The sequence below is a fragment of the Microtus oregoni genome, unplaced genomic scaffold, assembly GCF_018167655.1.
Source record: "Microtus oregoni isolate MIOR12 unplaced genomic scaffold, Mior012 000069F_ref0000032, whole genome shotgun sequence".
NCBI lineage: Eukaryota > Metazoa > Chordata > Mammalia > Rodentia > Cricetidae > Microtus > Microtus oregoni.
In genome coordinates this window covers 2,298,583-2,315,473 of record NW_024543976.1, presented here as the reverse complement: position 1 = coordinate 2,315,473, position 16,891 = coordinate 2,298,583, and the positions used below count along the sequence as shown (strand labels likewise).

General features: G+C 46.6%; 1 protein-coding gene across 1 annotated transcript in view; it reads left to right on the top strand.

Annotated features, from left to right (window-relative positions):
• The first annotated feature begins 3,611 nt into the window (after window positions 1-3,611).
• The window catches only part of LOC121440584 (protein APCDD1-like), a 30,285-nt gene continuing 17,005 nt past the window's right edge, over window positions 3,612-16,891 (top strand). Inside the window, exons 1-2 of the mRNA XM_041641342.1 lie at window positions 3,612-4,009; window positions 15,586-15,769. Of these exons, the coding sequence (XP_041497276.1) occupies window positions 3,952-4,009; window positions 15,586-15,769 (242 nt within the window). The 5' untranslated portion in view covers window positions 3,612-3,951. The remainder of the gene's footprint in view (window positions 4,010-15,585; window positions 15,770-16,891) is intronic.

Here is a 16,891-nt window from a genome sequence, read left to right as displayed (position 1 = left end):
TCTTGTCAATGAGTTTTATGATCCATTTATCTAATGCTTAACTATGTGAAAGCATCTGGTCAAATATGAATACCGGAGTCTGGTCAGGGTAACATGCGTAAAGTCACACAGCCAAGAGGTTGGAGCCCAATGACCTGGTTCTTTCACATTTGGGTTGTTGTCATTGTGGCTGTTATTTGCATCTCAGAGTGGAGACAGGAGACAGGAGGTGGCAGGTGGCTGGAGCAGCAGCTGAAAGAAAGCTCGCATCTCAAAACTACAAACAGGTAGCAGAACACAAATAGGAAATGTTCTGATCTTTCGACTATGCAGATCTTGCTTTCAGTGGCATACTCCCTCCAGCAAAGCCACATATCCTAATCCTCTCCATACGGCTACCAACAATGGACCAAGCATTCAAATGCCAGAGATTTATGGAGGACGCCTCAAACAACGATTGCAAATCAAGCCAAATTGAACCCTGAATGCTGTGGGCTGTACCACATCCCCTACGACACCAATTCCTGCTCAGAATCCCCAACAGATGGGAGACTCAAGAATAGAATGGTGAATAATAGCTGTTTTCCTAGCTGGTCTTACTGATGTGGCATAAACACAGTCTGAATGATGTCAACAGTTTGAATGCTCAAGAAGAGTTGGAAACTGCACAAATCCTGGGAATTTGGAGAGTGCCACGTGGCTGAGAACACAGGTCTTTACACAACTTCTCCATCAACAGAGTCAAAGAATTTGTGAGGAGCTCAAATATTCCAACCCACTTGTTGATTCTACTTAGAGAATCCTGTTCAGCTTTCCCATCATTACCAAGACCTGAACCACCTGGCTCTCACTCATTGCTCTGGGGATTCTGGATTCAATAATTGGCCTTTCGTCTCCTTAGGGATGTTTTCCCCAATTCTGTTCCTCGGGGCACAGAGCCCACCACAATCACTCCAGGATAGATTTATACTCTGCTTTTTCATGATTGTTCTCTAAAAGTAGGCAAGCTAATAATGGATGTTAAAAGCTACTCCCTACTCAAAGTGCTGGTGGTGCAGCTGCAGTACCAGTTAACTTGGGAATGAAGCCAGAGGATCCTTTAACTCTAGGAGTCCAAGGGCAGCTTAGGCAACACCTTGAATATGTTCAATATGGTCTAGAGTAGAAAGGATGAAGAGGAGAAGGGGAGGGAAAGAGGAGGAGGGGAGGAGGAGGAGGAAAGGGAGGTGGAGGAGGAGGAGGAGAAGGAGAAGGAGGAGGAGGAGGGGGAGAAGAAGAAGAAGAAGAAGAAGAAGAAGAAGAAGAAGAAGAAGAAGAAGAGGTGAGAAGGGGGAGGAGGAGAAAAGGCAGAAAAGAGGAAAGGAGGGAGGATAATGAAGACAATGAGCTCCATTGTTGGGATGGATCTAGATCTCAGTAGGCAGGAGTCCACTGGGACATGTCTGGGTACAATCATGTTGAGATGGTCCAGCACTTAGATCTCCGAGAGTGCATGGGGGAAAATCAACTGACCAAACAGATTTCAAACTGCTGACATCATTCAGGCTTTGTTTATGCCACATCAGAAAGACCAGCTAGAAAAACAAAAGCTGAAAGAACTTGACTGTCAAAATGATGCCAAATTACAGCGAGCCTCTTAGTATTATTCTCTTTTATTTAAATAATACAATCAAATCATTACTGAAGTACAGTGTGTTGCCTAATTTTTCTGCTGATAGGTGTTGAATGACCTCCACAGTTTTGCTTATACAAAACACACCACCACCCTTGCTCATTTCAAATATTCTCTAATAGGTGTTTAATCCTCGGGTGATTAAAAGATGTAGAATAATTCAGTACGATCTAACACATGCTCCTGGTGACAAAGCCATTATTCTTCTTAAGTGCACTGTTCGCGCCATTGCCAACTGCCCAACATCTATGAGGGAATCAAGGTCAAGGTTTAAGATGAAAATCTAATTGATCCTTGGGAGACATTGAGAGCCCCAAAGTCATCATCAGCTCCTCAAGACTAAGCACCAGGTTGATCAACGCCTGGCAAAACTGGGTAGAGCAAGTGCGCTCCTCGGATGCCCTTTCTGAGGTCTTCATGCTTGCCCACACGGAGATTCTTTCGTCTGCAGGATCTGCAAACAGTGGCACTGGTAAATCTTTCAAGATCCTTGAGCACTGGGCAGCTGCTGCGCATTATGATCCACTATTAATGGTGGGAGGATACTGATGACAAGAATGAAAACACATCAAAGGCTATCAGTAGCATCACATCAAAACACCCGTGGCCAGCCCAAGGAAAGAAGCCTGGAAGAGTGGGAACTGTCCGAGGCATCCTCATCTGTTTTCTGTTCTGCTAATGCTACGATCCAGCTAGTTTTGAAAGTCTAATGCCTAAGGAGTTGAATTATTGCATTGTTCAAAGGGGCAGAAAACCCTCTTGGGAAATCAAGCATTTAGCTCAAGTGTTTTATTTAGGAAAAACACCAGCAGAGTTGAGTCAAGAAATGTTTTCCACTCCATCTGGTCTCATGTCTGCTCTCTATCCCAATCTGAGGAGAAGGGGACCTGATGGTCATCTTTGGGATCTGGTAAATTTTTATTCCAGGGAGAAGAGGAGGCCCAGGCAAGGCCTTTGCAGAGGAAAGGCTTCCCAGGTAAGTCAGCTACAGGACTGCCCGGAATGGGAGGAGTAAAAGAGAAGAAGCCGCCCTGTCCTGGGATATAAAGTTCAAAGTGAACTTGAGCAGACCACAGACCACAAATAAAAACAGCTTCGTAGTAGTGGTTATTCACGCTGGAGGAGAAGACTCGGAAAAGGCCATGCAGTTTCTACGAAATTTCTCCAGTTTCAACAAGCCTAACAGGAAAGGGGTGGCAAAAAGAAAGGACTCTCGCAGTCTAAACCTTGCGCTGGACACGTAGGGGCCAGCTACAAGGCTTTGGTGCTTCCCCGAGGCGCCTAGGCATAGACTGGTAGTAGGCAGCAAAGAACACTGTGTCCTCGAGAGCCTAGAGCTCCAATAGTTTTCCAGAACTCAGCTCCCTCCACTCTCTTTCATAAGTTCGCACTCAAGTTCACATCCAGCCCCCAATTTTTTAAATTACGCTTCGCTGATGAAAACCTAAGCCCTGACGACCCTCCTCACTACTCCCTCACAAATAAATGCCTTCTACTAGTGGTACGGAGCGGAATGGATCCAGAGCTGTCCAGGTTGGAGACCGAGAGGATGAATGGCTCACTACACGGCCTTCCTAGCTAGAAGGTGACGGTGCTTACAAGCTGCAATTCCCTCTTTGGTCCAAGGGTCTCATCTTTCACAGAGTGGGCGGTAACGGAGCAGAAGCGCAGATAAAGGGGTGAAGAGATGGAGGTGTGCTCGGGCAGAGGGGGAAAGGCGGGCCCTTGAGGGAGGAGAGAGACAAGGCTAAAGAGCTGGAGCCCTGGAGGAAGTGGGAGAGGAGTGGGAGGAGATAGCGAGTAGGCGGAGGAGAGACTGGGAGCCCTTAGGCAGAAGGGAGGGCTAGGAAAGAGGGAGAAGGGGCGGGATGTGGGGGCGTGGTTTCGTGGATACCCCGCCCCTCCTGGCCCCGCCTCCGAGCCTTTCGCGGCGCTCTGCAAATATGAAGAGACTCTGCGGCGGCGGCAGTAGCGGCCACTGCATCTCCGAGCTGTGTGCGCCGGGGCGGGCCTCGGGACTGGGGCTGGGAGCCAAGGGATCGGGGTCGGACGCGGAGAGGTCGGGCTGTAGTCCGGAACCCCACGCGGACCGGGGCCCGACGGCGCCGAGGGAGCGCGGGCCCCGCAGTCCCGCGCTGCGCCCACCAGCAATGGGGCGCGCCACCGCCTGAGGCTGGGCCTGGCGGGCGCCCGCCGGGGGCTGCGGCCGAGGAGCTAAGCGCGCCCCGCACCGGAGCGACCCGCGCGCGAGCAAGAAGGGGACCGAGACGGACGACAGCGAGGCCCCGAGGAACCCGGAGATGTCGCGCGTGCTCCGCATCCTGCTCGGATATCTGTTCCCAGCCCTCCTGTTGCACGGTGAGTCCTGGGGTGGGTAGAGGGTCGCGTCTTCCCTATGGCCCAGAGACGACGGTGGGAGTCGAGTTCCGTCGCCCGGGACACGATGCGTCCGCTTGCCCGATCCGGCCGGTGCGCAGAACCCCTTCCCCCAGCGGCGCTTACAGTGCTTTTTGCTGCAACAGGCAGTGTCCTTTCTGGAAGGATGCGAACCTCGCCCAGACACATTTTATCTCTCACATCCGTAGCTGCATGGCGACGGAAAACTTTTGTGTCCACTCTGTGGGCCTTTCCAGCTGTAAACTGTCACGAAATCGCAGGCTTTGCGGTCCCTTTTCCACCGCTGTCAGAGCGCAGCAAGGGCGCTCGGTGAGGTCCTGGCCTTTATGAGACTGTAAAGAGAAAGCTGTGATGGTTTATGGGGAGGACACGTCTCGCGGGTGTTTGTCTGCTGTCTGAGGACCAGTGTTTGTAGTCTGCCCGCACCTTGGCTCCGCGTTGAAATTTAGTGTGTGCTGCTGAGTTCTCCCGGCGCTAGGGAATTCTTGGTAGCGGGTCTTGAAAGCTAGACGGAAGGAGCTGGACGCCCGGATCCCTCGCACTGGTGTGGAGCGAGTCTTCCTGTGCTGCTGCTAGCGCTGGTTCCCCAGGCTGTAGAAAAAACCTTCGCCAGACATCTGCGCTCGAAAGGGGTTCTAGAAATTGCACTGGGCAAAATAAGACGATTGCATTGGGGTGGAAAAGGTGTGTTTTATGACAGGTGGTTGTTGATAATTGTGGCAGGCAGTGATGCTTGGTCATTCTGTTGTCCAGAGCAGTGGTCAGACACCTGACATTTCAAACAGCCAAGTGATTTCAACTGCTGTCCTTTCTCAACACCCACTGAAGACACTCAACAAGCTTGCTGCTGACCCTTCGGGAACCAGGACTGTGGGGTCGCATGCCCCCCTTCCCCCCCAGAGAATCAAGAGAAGGGAAGGGAGCCACAGGCTTCTTTGTAGTCCTGCCGGAACAGATTTCGAAGTTCCCCCGAAGGCTTTGTGAACCTGCCTGCCCGATTGATTGCCAAGGTGTACACCAAGTCCCAGCCACCCCAGTGTCTTAAAAGTCAGGATGGAACGCTTGCAGTTCCAGGGCAAAAGAGAGAAGGTATAATTATAGGGTTGGACTTCTAGGCCCATCTGCTTAGAATTACAGAGCAGTTTTAATCTTTGGCTGAAACATGAAACAAATCAGAGCCAATGAGCAGATCAAACAGCAGCTGCCACACACACAAGAAAAAAAAAAGAGAGGATGAAACAGGCAAAATTGCCCCCTTGTTAAAAAAAAAAAACTGTTATACTGTCTGCGGAAGGAGATAGTAGTACTGTCAAATGAAGAGGTGCTTAGAAGTTTCATGTCCGTAGACTATCTTGCACAAAATCATTACCTGCTGAGCTTCAGGGCCCACCCCCAGAAATACACTATGGCCCCACTCTGAGCCTTTTTTCCAACTCTTGAGAAACAGGCTGTAATGATATGCCCACTTATCAATTCAGCTGAGATAGTTATAGCTGGCAGAAAGCAAGAGCAGGCATATCCGCATGTATCATTTGGTCCGATGTAGCCAGAAATCTCTCACACTTAAGTCAGGAGTCTGTGATTCCTCCTTGGGTTTTGGGGAAGTCTCTCCAGCAGTGCCAGGAGATGAACAAGACAGAAGGAGTAAATGCAGGAGGCAGTCTGAGCTATGAACAGGAACAAGGCCAGTGTGTGTGTGTGTGTGTGTGTGTGTGTGTGTGTGTGTGTTCATGACGAACACTGAAGATAAAAGGGGAAGTTGGAAAAGCTTCAATGGACAGGCTGGATAAACCTTCACAAAGCAATGCAACTTCACATTGAGACTTCAGTGATGCAATTATTAAAACAAAAGTTACCCCAAGATCTACTTAGATCCAGGGAGGGGGTTGTGGGATTCCATGCAAGAAGTTAACGCACAGAGTAGTTATTCGAGTTACAAATGCTCAGGCTCTAAGAAAGCTTGGCTATAACTAGTTAGGATATAAGTATAAGGCGCCAGAAAGGGTTTGAAATCCCTCCCTACCGGAGTTTTTATGTGTCTGAAGTATTTTAAGAGAAAACAGGTATTAATCAACGTAACCAAAGAGAGTGGCTTGGTGAGCTGTACCATTGAGAGATAGGGGTTTTATAGGCTTCTGAAAAGTTCTGTAGCAAAAGCTGGAGCCTGCTTAATCATTTCAGTAGAAGACACAAGTCAGAAGGAAATCCCTGAATGGGTTAATGCTTTCTTTCCCGATACGTAGGCATGCTTTACTAACTGCCATGATAGATAGCAATTTTGTAGATAAAAGCAAGTGTTATATGGTTCTAAATATACTTGTAGCCACTTTAAAACATTTCCGACTGCGTGTATAGATTTGCTGCACAGACAAGCGAGGTTAATGAGAAAAACACAGGAGGCTTTCTGAAGGACTCAAGCGAGGATACTGGTGGCAGTGCCATTTTGTATGGGATCCAGTCTTTGTTCAGTTGCGTAGCCACTTCGATTTCAATTCACTAGAAGTCATAAATCACCCCCAGGTCCTATCAGTGAGTAAATTAGCTCTCACGGGACCCGGAGCTTTGGACCTTTACTCTTTCATACAACTGTACATGTAGCTTGAGACCCAAGTTCAAAGTGTGCATGGAAGTGTGCCCATCAGTCTGCTTCCCTCCCCCTCAGAGTCTGCAAACAACTGCCCTTCTTAATCCAAACAAAACCTCCTGAGTGTCACAGAGGTGCACAGCTGGCAGCTATCCATTATCACCGTTTTCTCTGCCGAGATGAAAAGGCGGTGAGATTCGCATGTCACACTTCAGAACTCATTCAGCTCCAGACACAGGCTAGCGAAGGTGTGTGGAATACACAGGGCTCCCCTGACAGTGCAGCCAGCACACTTCCACCATGGAGCAGATGTTGGGAGCAGGCTGTTCCTCCAACCCTGTTTACTTTTGTAGACTCCTTTGACGTCTCAGAGAAGTGGAGACCTTTGTAAGCCTTCCCTTGGATTTCATTCATTCTATCAGACATTCGGGGCTGCAGGATTGGCTCAGTTGGTAAAGGGCTTGCTTGCCTTACAAGCAACAGGACCTGAGTTTTATCCCAAGAACCTGCATAAGCACACTTGTAACCCCAGTGCTGGGAAGGTGGAGGCGGGCATAGTCCTGGTCAGCCAGGCTAGTCTGCTTGAACAGTGGGCCAGTGAGAGCCTGTCTAAAGAAGAAGAAGAAAAAAAAGGCAGAGGTAGGTTATGTCTGAGGCCTGGCACCTGAAGTTGTGCTCTGGCCTTCACACACAGGAATACACACCCGCGTGAACTTACACACACACACACACACACACACACACACACACACGGGGAGGAGTGAAGTGGGTGGACTTTTAAAAACTGCCAATTGCCAAATCAGTGCTTCACCAACAAGCTTCAAGAAAACATTCGAATGGAACGCACTAGAGATCTTCAAAATGTCATTTTCCTGACAATCGTTTTTGAAACAAACAAAACATTTTCTTCCCTGTTCCTTTCCCCTCTTTGTCATCGTGAAAAGGATCATAACTTATTTGTGCACAGTCGGGGACAAGGACCTTGGACAGATGTTAAGTGTTCGCTTGTTAAATAGATTGACTTACATCACATGTGGCTGAGGAGTTCAGTGGTAACCATGGGCATTCTTTGCCCCTAAAAGATAAAAGAACTGAACAGAGCTGGGTCATGTGACCGTATTGATAGGTGCTGGCATGGCGCTCGTGAGGTGTGGAGGCACAGGACACATGGAGCAGGTGTGCCTTCAGCAGGTCTGCAGCGATCACACAGGAGCCTTAGGAAAAACACCTGCCAGCCTCTACCAGGACCTGGTGATTCTGTGTCATGACCGTAGGCATGTGGACTATGGGTTCTCCCCAGCTCCAGGGTGAATTGTTCTGGAAAAGAGAGTGGCAGCTACCTAATTATGAGAAAGGCTCTGTATGGGAGTCTGTAGGTGTTCTCCGTTCTGTAAGTGCTCTCCAGTTTTAGTCATTCAGTGAGCCACTGTTCAGAAGGTTTGTCCATGAGCCCACTGCTTGCTCGGTGCAGGGCTGAGGAGGGGCTTTCTCTTTTCTTGGGAATTCCTGATGAGTATCTAGTGGTAGTGAAGAAATGACTCCGAGAACCCCAGATCCAGGAGGATGGCCCATTGTGAGTCATTGTACTAGTCTGATTTGGGGAATCCCACACATGTACCATACAAATACAAATACACACATACATACATACAAATACACACATGCCATGTACATGTAGACAGTGTGCATCCATGTCCCCCACAAACACGGTTCATGTGTAATAAAACACACATGTACATCTCACACACAAACAATATATGCGGGACAAAGATCATATCACACACAGCTACAAAGACACACATACCCACACATGTATAGATGGTACAGATATCATATCACATAAACATCACCCACCTACACCACAAACACCACACAAGAAGATATATTATAAATAGACATATACTGTACATAGCACATACATATATGTTACATAGGCATTTATCATTTATATGTGGTATACATATATACAGATATATATATATATATATACATATACATACATACACACACACCACATACATACAGAGGACTTGGCCATCTCATTTCAGCCTACATCCAGTCCAAAGGTCTTTGTAGGTATTAAAAGATGCCCACTAATCAAATCATTGCAGCCAGAAATGTGGAATCTTCACTTTATTATTTTTTCTAAAGGATACATATTTTCTGTATAATGGTTCACAGATTATGCGAGCATTTCTCTTAATTTTTGCTTGTCATTAGAAATAAACTTGGAATTAAAAACACAAGAGAGTGTGGTGTGCACCAGGGCCCCGATGGTGTTCAGCCGTGGTACCATCTGCGGCACACAAGCCCTTATTCCAGGACCTGGGAGCGATGTTGGAGCTTATCTCTCCGCATCCACTTCAAAGCATGCTTTACAGTAATGACTGCTTGTTTAATTGGACAGGGCGATTTCATGGCTAAGTAATTACCTGTAGTTAAGCTAATCAGTCTCATTTTCTGTATCAGCACTAGTGCTGACTTGAGATACTGCACCCCTCTGATTATCGAGGCACACACATTATGTAAAGTAGGGAAAGCTGCAGAATGAGTTTTGAGGAAAGGATTCTTCAAAACCCTCCGCTCAGAGACAGTATCTCTAATGTGTTGACATTGCATTTATTTACTTTTTAATATTGTGTTTTAAGTATTAGAGTTTGTCTCTAAAGACTGGTCTGACCGAAAATTTATGCAGTTCCAAGCGTGCTTGATAAGTACTGTTTTTCGGTGAATTTTGCATGGTGTTATCTAAAAACTGGCTTAGAAGATTTTACTTCCCAATAGGTTTTACATAGGCATTTGGAAACCAGAACCTATCTAGATAATTTAGTTCTTAAAATGTTATTGAAAAATCAAGGATTTGGACCCATATACTCAACCAGGGACTTTGCATAAGGAAGAACCAAACACATGGTAGTTATTTTGCCCTTTGTTGAGCAAATGAATGTTGCAACCACTGCCCCCTTCCCTCCCCTCCCCTCCCCTCCCCTCCCCTCCCCTCCCCTCCCCTCCCCTCCTGTCCCCTCCCCTCCCCTCCCCTCCCTTCCCTTCCTTTCCCTTCTCTTCCCTTCCCATCTCTTCAGGGGTCTTTTTTGGTTTCTCAGTAGCCTGGCTTGCTCCTGAGAGCACCACAGGTCTAGGAAGGAGATGTGTGGGTAGCAGTAGAAGTCCCAGTGCCGTCCTTTGGAAAGCTCTGCTAGGTACCACCTTCCAAGAGCATCACCTGTGTCTTCAAGTGATACGAACAGCTGGGCACTTAGGCTTGTTATTTGGCATACAAAGTTCAGTGTAAAAGTCGACCTTGTGCTTTACCCTGATTCAAGCAAATCTGGGTCTTAGTTGCTGGTGGTGTTGGCTATTCTGAGCAGCAGGCTGCTGTTGAGTATGTTGGTAGAGACGATCACAGCAAAATCTGAGAGTGCTGGATGCAGTCACTCTCCCGCCCGTGGGAGTGTGTCACTCACATGTCTGCCCCTATGCATACATGGTGAGCACAGTTCCGGGATTTGTGTAATATTTGGAAAGTGATAATCTATAAATGCTTAACCTCACAGAACTTAATTTGTTTTCAATAGGTGAACAGTTGCCTTTCAGACTTCCACGTTACTCCTATCCTTGCATTCCCTCAAAATAATAAGAAAAAAGAAACACCACCCTTTTGCCATAATGATTTTATTTGGGTCCAGGCCATTCTTGAGATCATTTTCTGGAGAAGTTGTTTGATGGTTGACTTACTCAGAATTCCCCTGGACTGGGGACAGTGGTGGGAGCATCTCTGTCAGTGGGCACTGTGGCCAACTGTTCAGAAATTTCCTTCAGTGTCTCCCTATCTAAGTGGTAGCTAGCGATTGACCAAATGAGACCACGTGAAAAGTGAGTTGTCAAGTGGTGTGTGACCATGGAGGCCCTTGGGTTGGCCGGAAGTCCAGGGCTCAGATCCTTGAAAAAGAAGTGGTGAGATGTAATGATGTTGACTTTCGCTTCTCCCAAAACTGAAAAGGCTCCATCAATAGAGCTTCTAATTCCTGGACCTTAAACAGAAGCAGCATCAGAAATAAGGTCATCCATAGTTTCCACATCAGCTAAAAAATCCAGAGACAGTGTTATCCACCTACAAAGAGAAAGAAGACAGACACTAACATATTTAAGGCATGGTGTGCCTTTTAAGGGTTCATGCATACGAACCTGTGTGGTGAAGTCAGGTAGTGGAACCTTTAAAGGGTGACCTAAGCCAGGCTGTGTTGATACATGCCTATAATCACAGTTTCTTGAAGACTCCAAAGATCATGGCCAACCTGAGGAATGTTATAGAGTGAGTTCAAGGACAGCCGGGCCACTTAGTGAGACCCTGTAAAGAAGTGAGAAGAGGGGCTGAGGGTGGAGATGCTCAGCAATCGAGTACTTGCTTAGCATGCCCAAATCTCTAGGCTTGGTCTTAGCATGCACACAGTTCCAGGTTTGGTCAGCCCCCAGGACTGCTCCTCTTGCTAGGTGGTCCCCAAGGTGAGGCCTGGTGGTTAGGGATTAAATCACTAGAGGCATTGCCCTTGGGAAGAACTAATGCTGGTCTCAGGGAATGAGTTACGTTCTTTCAAAAGCAAGTTGCCTTAACAGATCACCTGAAGCCCTTACCTGTTCTTGAGTGTGTCCCCTTCACAGTGCTATCAAGGATGCTGTGAGCCACCACAGTGTGAGAAGCCACAACCCCAGCAGAGCTAAGCAAAAGTCAATACCATACTCTACACTCAAAAATAAACTTAATTTAAACAATTTCTAGCCTCAGGTAGCTTGTTATGGGAAGTAAATTTATACAATTATTAACACACACACACACACACACACACTATAAACTCACTGTCGCACTTGTTGAGTCTTTTACATCTGCTGGCCGTCTGTTCCCTGGCCGAACTGGCTGCTTCAGCAGGTTGCTAAGCTGTGCCCATGACCGAGAGTTATATAGTAGGTTGGCATTTGTCTCCTACTTTCCAATTATTTGCATAATGGATTTTACTTCATTTACTGCTGACTAAAAACACAACCATAACTCTCCTTCCTTATGTGAGTCCGTTCTTTTGAATGACCCATCTAATGACCAACCATCACTGCTGCCTCTGCCTTTGAACCCCTGGCTTTATTCCCAGAGCGCCCCTTAGTCAGCTCTACCATCTCCTATCCAGACCTCCAAGTCAACAAAACTTACCTTAATTCATACTGTACTTCCTGACTCTAAAATATACAAATAGTTAATAGGTATTTGTTAAGCTGGGTAGAACTTGTCAACAACCATGTGCGTGGTGCTGTGTGTTCCACTCCCTGATGTCTTCTTTGGAATCGTTATAGAACACAGGCTGCCAGCCCCACCTTTTGCTCCCTTCTGTAGAATCATCATAGAATGGTGTCTGCCAGCGCAGGCTTAGTTCTGAGTACTTGGTTCTCCTCAGAGCTCCAAGGGAGGCCAGCTCTGGACCACCATTAACTGTTTGTTAGGAGAGAGATTTTGAGATTGGCTTGAGAGTGCTATTATTACCTGGAGTAGCAGTGCTAACAGTGCATAACATGCACTGTGCTAAATTAGACCAAGTCCAAGAGGAGTGGCATTGTGTGCTCATTACACATAAGTGGGCCGAAGCTCAGAGGGGTTGAGTAATTTGTGCGAGTTCCTCAACCTAAAGTGTATTTCAATTGCAAGATGCCCTCCCTCCCTTTGTTCTGCTTTAAGATCTGTGTGGCGAGTGTGCATCTTACTGCTGATGGGGGTCACAGTCTCTTTGGTCTATAGGTATCAGTTAGGAAGAGTGGTAGACTCTGCCACTGGGCTAAACTCCTGATCCATGACATTGTTTTTGCCTGTGGTGACTTGGACAGAAGTATTCCCTTTTCCCCCATTCTTGTTTCCTGTGTAGGTATCGTGTATTCCTTGTTTTGAATTTAGTTGCAAGTAGGTTGGTTTTGAAAATCAGAAGGTAAACTATTGAGTCAGCATGCACACTCTCTCTCTTATAAGCTGCTGATAATTAACTCTCAGAGCATGAGGAGGAAACCACCATGAAGGGTGTTAATTTGTCCTCAATGGGGCAAACATTTATCATGGGGAGAATAACTACAATTCCATATTTTCTCACCCAACGTATTTGGTGGCTTGAAAATGAGAATGCCGCAAAAATATAAGGCTGTGTTTGTGTTTTGTATATAGACACTTGACAAATAAACATTTGCCCCCAAAAGGCCAAAGGAAAATTTCAAGTCTCCTTGAACAGATAAATGTTGAAGCCATCTGAGGCTCCTGTGAATGATTCATGGGCATTGTTGAAGCATTATGTCATTGTTAAATGCAAGTGTTTTGTCTCTGGTAATAAATAATAATGCATCTCAACTGCCATTGAAGTCTTGAGTTGAATAAAATTCTGTAAGCATCAAACCTAGTTTTAAACTAAGCTGTCCAGCTCAGGCAACTTCACCCCCATCCCTTGCACTCCTGGCTTTTATTAGCCAGGAGTTTATGATAAAGCATGCATAGAGTGTAAAGGAGTTTGAAAATCAAATTTTAGAACATAATTTGGTCACCACTGAGATGTTGGCATTTTTATTGAATGCTGGAGTCACATTTCAAATAGAATCCTCTCCAGCTCTCATGCCTCGGGACTTTGATTAAGATCTATTTGAAGCTAGTCGCGTTATAATTGATCATATTATTGGCCCACCAGATAGCAGATTATATTACATTTCATTCTTTGATTGCCTAACAAGGGATATGTAGGAATGTTTAATGCCATTGGGTTAACTATAACTGTTGGAGTTGGTGGAGGTATGACGCATGGCACTTTTGCATCCTACAATAGTTCACAACCAAATGAAAGATCAATATGGATGATCAGGACTGAATGATCAGAATTGTGGTAAATACTCCATGAGTGCACACAGTGTAGATGGTGTCCATCACAGAGTTCAGCATTGTCAGCGGTTCACTCCTGACTCATCAGACTTCCTACCTGGCTCAGTGCCACATCTGAGCAGCAGCTGTGTGTGTGTGTGTGTGTGTGTGTGTGTGTGTGTGTGATGTTTTGTTAATAGGCTGGTTAGTGAAAGACAGCAATGTCTGAGTTTAGGCAGCATGATTCTTCCTCCATTGCCCAGGTCACCCATCTGGGAGATGACAAGTGAGATGGAAAGTGGTGCTAGGAGCATCACTAGAAGAAGCACCTTCCCTCCATGAAAACATAGAAATGGAGGCCCTTGACTCATGACTATGACTGTAAATAATGATGTCACTATACAGCAATTGCCTGTTTTTTATTATCGCTGCAAGCAGCTCAGGCCCTAGCAGTGGTGTTGGCCTTAGCCTGTACTAGTAGCATTTGCCCCATTGTAATCACCATGCCTGACAACAGCAAAGGAGAATGCTTTCGTTCTGGCTCCTTCTGTCAGAGAGGCTCCATCCTTCATGGCAGGGAAAGTAAAGAAGAGAAGCGCAGTTCATGGTGGTGGGAGCAGGGGCTGACTAGAAGGCAGAAAGCAATGACACCAGGGCTCAGCCTGTAACCTTCCAATGCCTATCCCCAGTGACCTACATCTCCCTGATAGGCTCAGCCTCCTGAAGGTTCCACAGCTTCCCAAAATAATGCCACCCGCTGGGGAGAAAACAATTCAAACCATAAGCCTTTATGGAGACATTCCATATTCAAACCATGACATATTGCCACCAGCTTAGGTCAGGAATCTCCCACTCAGGTTTCTATTAGTTGACTAGTGCCCCTAGGAGCCTCCACACTGTGGCTCCCAACTGTGTTTGAAGAGAGCTGGGGCGTAGAAGCAGTTGCTCTGTCAACAGTGCAGGATTTTACAAAGAAAAACCTGAGAGTTCATATACAGAGGCCTATATCTTCTAACTGCTGGGACTGTGCCCTGAGAGTTCACCCCATCCTCTGAGCGCTGGACCCACGGATAGCAGCTATCTGAATGTGAGCAGCCTGCTGGTTTCAAGAGTGGCAGCCACAATGACCTTGACACCCCTTGTTGGACTTTACCTCTTGAAAGGTCTGGCCATCTCTTAACATCGAATCTGAAAGCCAAGATTCTAATTCATAAGCCTTTAGACAAACCATAACAAGGGCATCCATCTGGAGTCTGTGGTGGCCAGATAATATGTGACTCAGTATAGCATATGGGAGGCTGGCCAAGGAGCAGATCCCTGCCAGGGTTCAGAGCTTTCCTCTGGCCCCTTCTCTTTCCACATCTTCCAGGCTATGTTTTCACCAGTGTTGGTCTCTTTGCTTTTTCTAGTCCTGCACCTAAATTTGTCAGTTTGTGAAGGCTCCCTTCTTGACACCCCTTCCCGCCGCTTCCCTTCAACCCCACCCCTTTTCTCAGTGCCTCTAGAAGAGTGTTCCTCAACCTGTGGGTCGAGACCCCTTTGGAGGGTGGAACAACCCTTTCACAGGGTTCACCTAAGACCAACAGGAAACACAGATATTTACATTATGGTTCATAACAGTAGCAAAATTACAGTTATGAAGTAGCCATGAAAATAGTTTTGTGGTTGAGGGGTCACCACAGCACGAGGAAGTATGTTAAAGGGTCACAGCATTGGGAAGTCAGAGAATCATTGTTCTGGAATGTGCCTCTCTTAATTTGACCTCCTAAGGTCTACTCATGGCTCTACACGCAGGTGCTTGTGAAGACCAAGAAACCTAGGTGAATACACCTGAACTCTGGCTTTGCAAAGAGCTCACTGGGTGGCCCCAAGCAAGCTCTGTTATGGTGCTCACAGGCTCTGTTTTTTTACCTGGGAAATGATCTCCTAGTATGTTCCCTACTTTGGCATGAGCCCCGTGTGCAGCCTGGGGGAGTAAGCATGCTTTTGCCCTAGCCATCACTCCCAACTATAGACACGACTGTCTACCTTACTCAGGCCTGCTGCTGCCTCTTTTGCTTACTTTCTGCTTTTGTTTTTCAGGGCTGGGAGAGGGTTCTGCCCTCCTTCATCCAGACAGCAGATCACATCCTCGGTCCTTAGAGAAAAGTGCCTGGAGGGCTTTCAAGGAGTCACAGTGCCACCATATGCTCAAGCACCTCCACAATGGTGCACGGATCACTGTGCAGATGCCGCCAACCATTGAGGGCCACTGGGTGTCCACAGGGTAAGAGCTGGAGCTGAGATAGGAAGGGGAGAGGGCAGTCTGAGAGTGGGGTCTATGGAAGACCCTCTGGTGGGTTTAGATGCTGGCTTCGTGCAATATGCAGAAACTAAGAACCAGGAAACCCTTGGAAATGATGGTTGGTTAAGCAAACAGAACTACGAGCTGTAGAAATCTTATGCCAAAAGCAGCAGTGGTATCATAGCACTGCTAACTGCACAGCACGAGTGAATAGATCCTTGTTTACTGAACTCGGTGGGACCACTTGCATATAAAGAGAAACCATTAGCAAGTGAAATTAAGCGTCTGTGTTTCACCAGCCCTGAAACATGACTGCAAAGCTTCTTATGGTCTAAATATTCTCGCCATATTCTGGTAACTTAATCTATGGCTTCAGGGCTCTGGGAGTAAGCTAAGAGCCGCCTCCACTAGCCAGTTCTTAGATTCTTCACTGTGTTGTGAAGCTGAGATTAATCCCAGTTTGAGCTCTGGCTTATCTTCCATTAGAGCTTTTAAAAATAGCCCAGAGGCAGATCAGCGATTTTCTTTCTACCCATTAAATTGTTGAGCATTTATAAGACTAACTGGGATCTGATGACTCCTCCCTATACTCAGTTCCTGGGATATGGATAGCAGCCTCCAGAGACCTTGGGGAAAATAACCAAACACGAATGGATGTAAGACAAAAGAAATTCAATTAAATGATGACATTGAGCTTTTTCCCCCCTAAAAATGTGTCTCTTAAAATAACTATGATAAATTCTTTGCATATAAATTTTAAATGTAAAATTATGATCCAAAAGTAGTTATTTACTAGGTGGCTGTGTGGGCCAAGCAGTTGTGTGTATTTTGTGTATATAGTGGTGACTCAGACAGACTTTGTCTCTATTATCAGAGGTTTTACAGAGGGACCCAGGGAGGCAGGGGGGAATGACAGCAGGTACAGGAGAATGTGAGAGAGCCTTATTTTAGGGTAAGGATGGGCCTTGAACATCTAGTCTCTTCCTGCAGGAAGAATTATCTATGTAGAGAAACAAGCCAAGCTATGGCTGGATGCAGAGTAAGCATGGCCTGACCACCTTGGAGACCTCACTGAGCCCAGACCTGCAACCTAGCTCCTTGCAG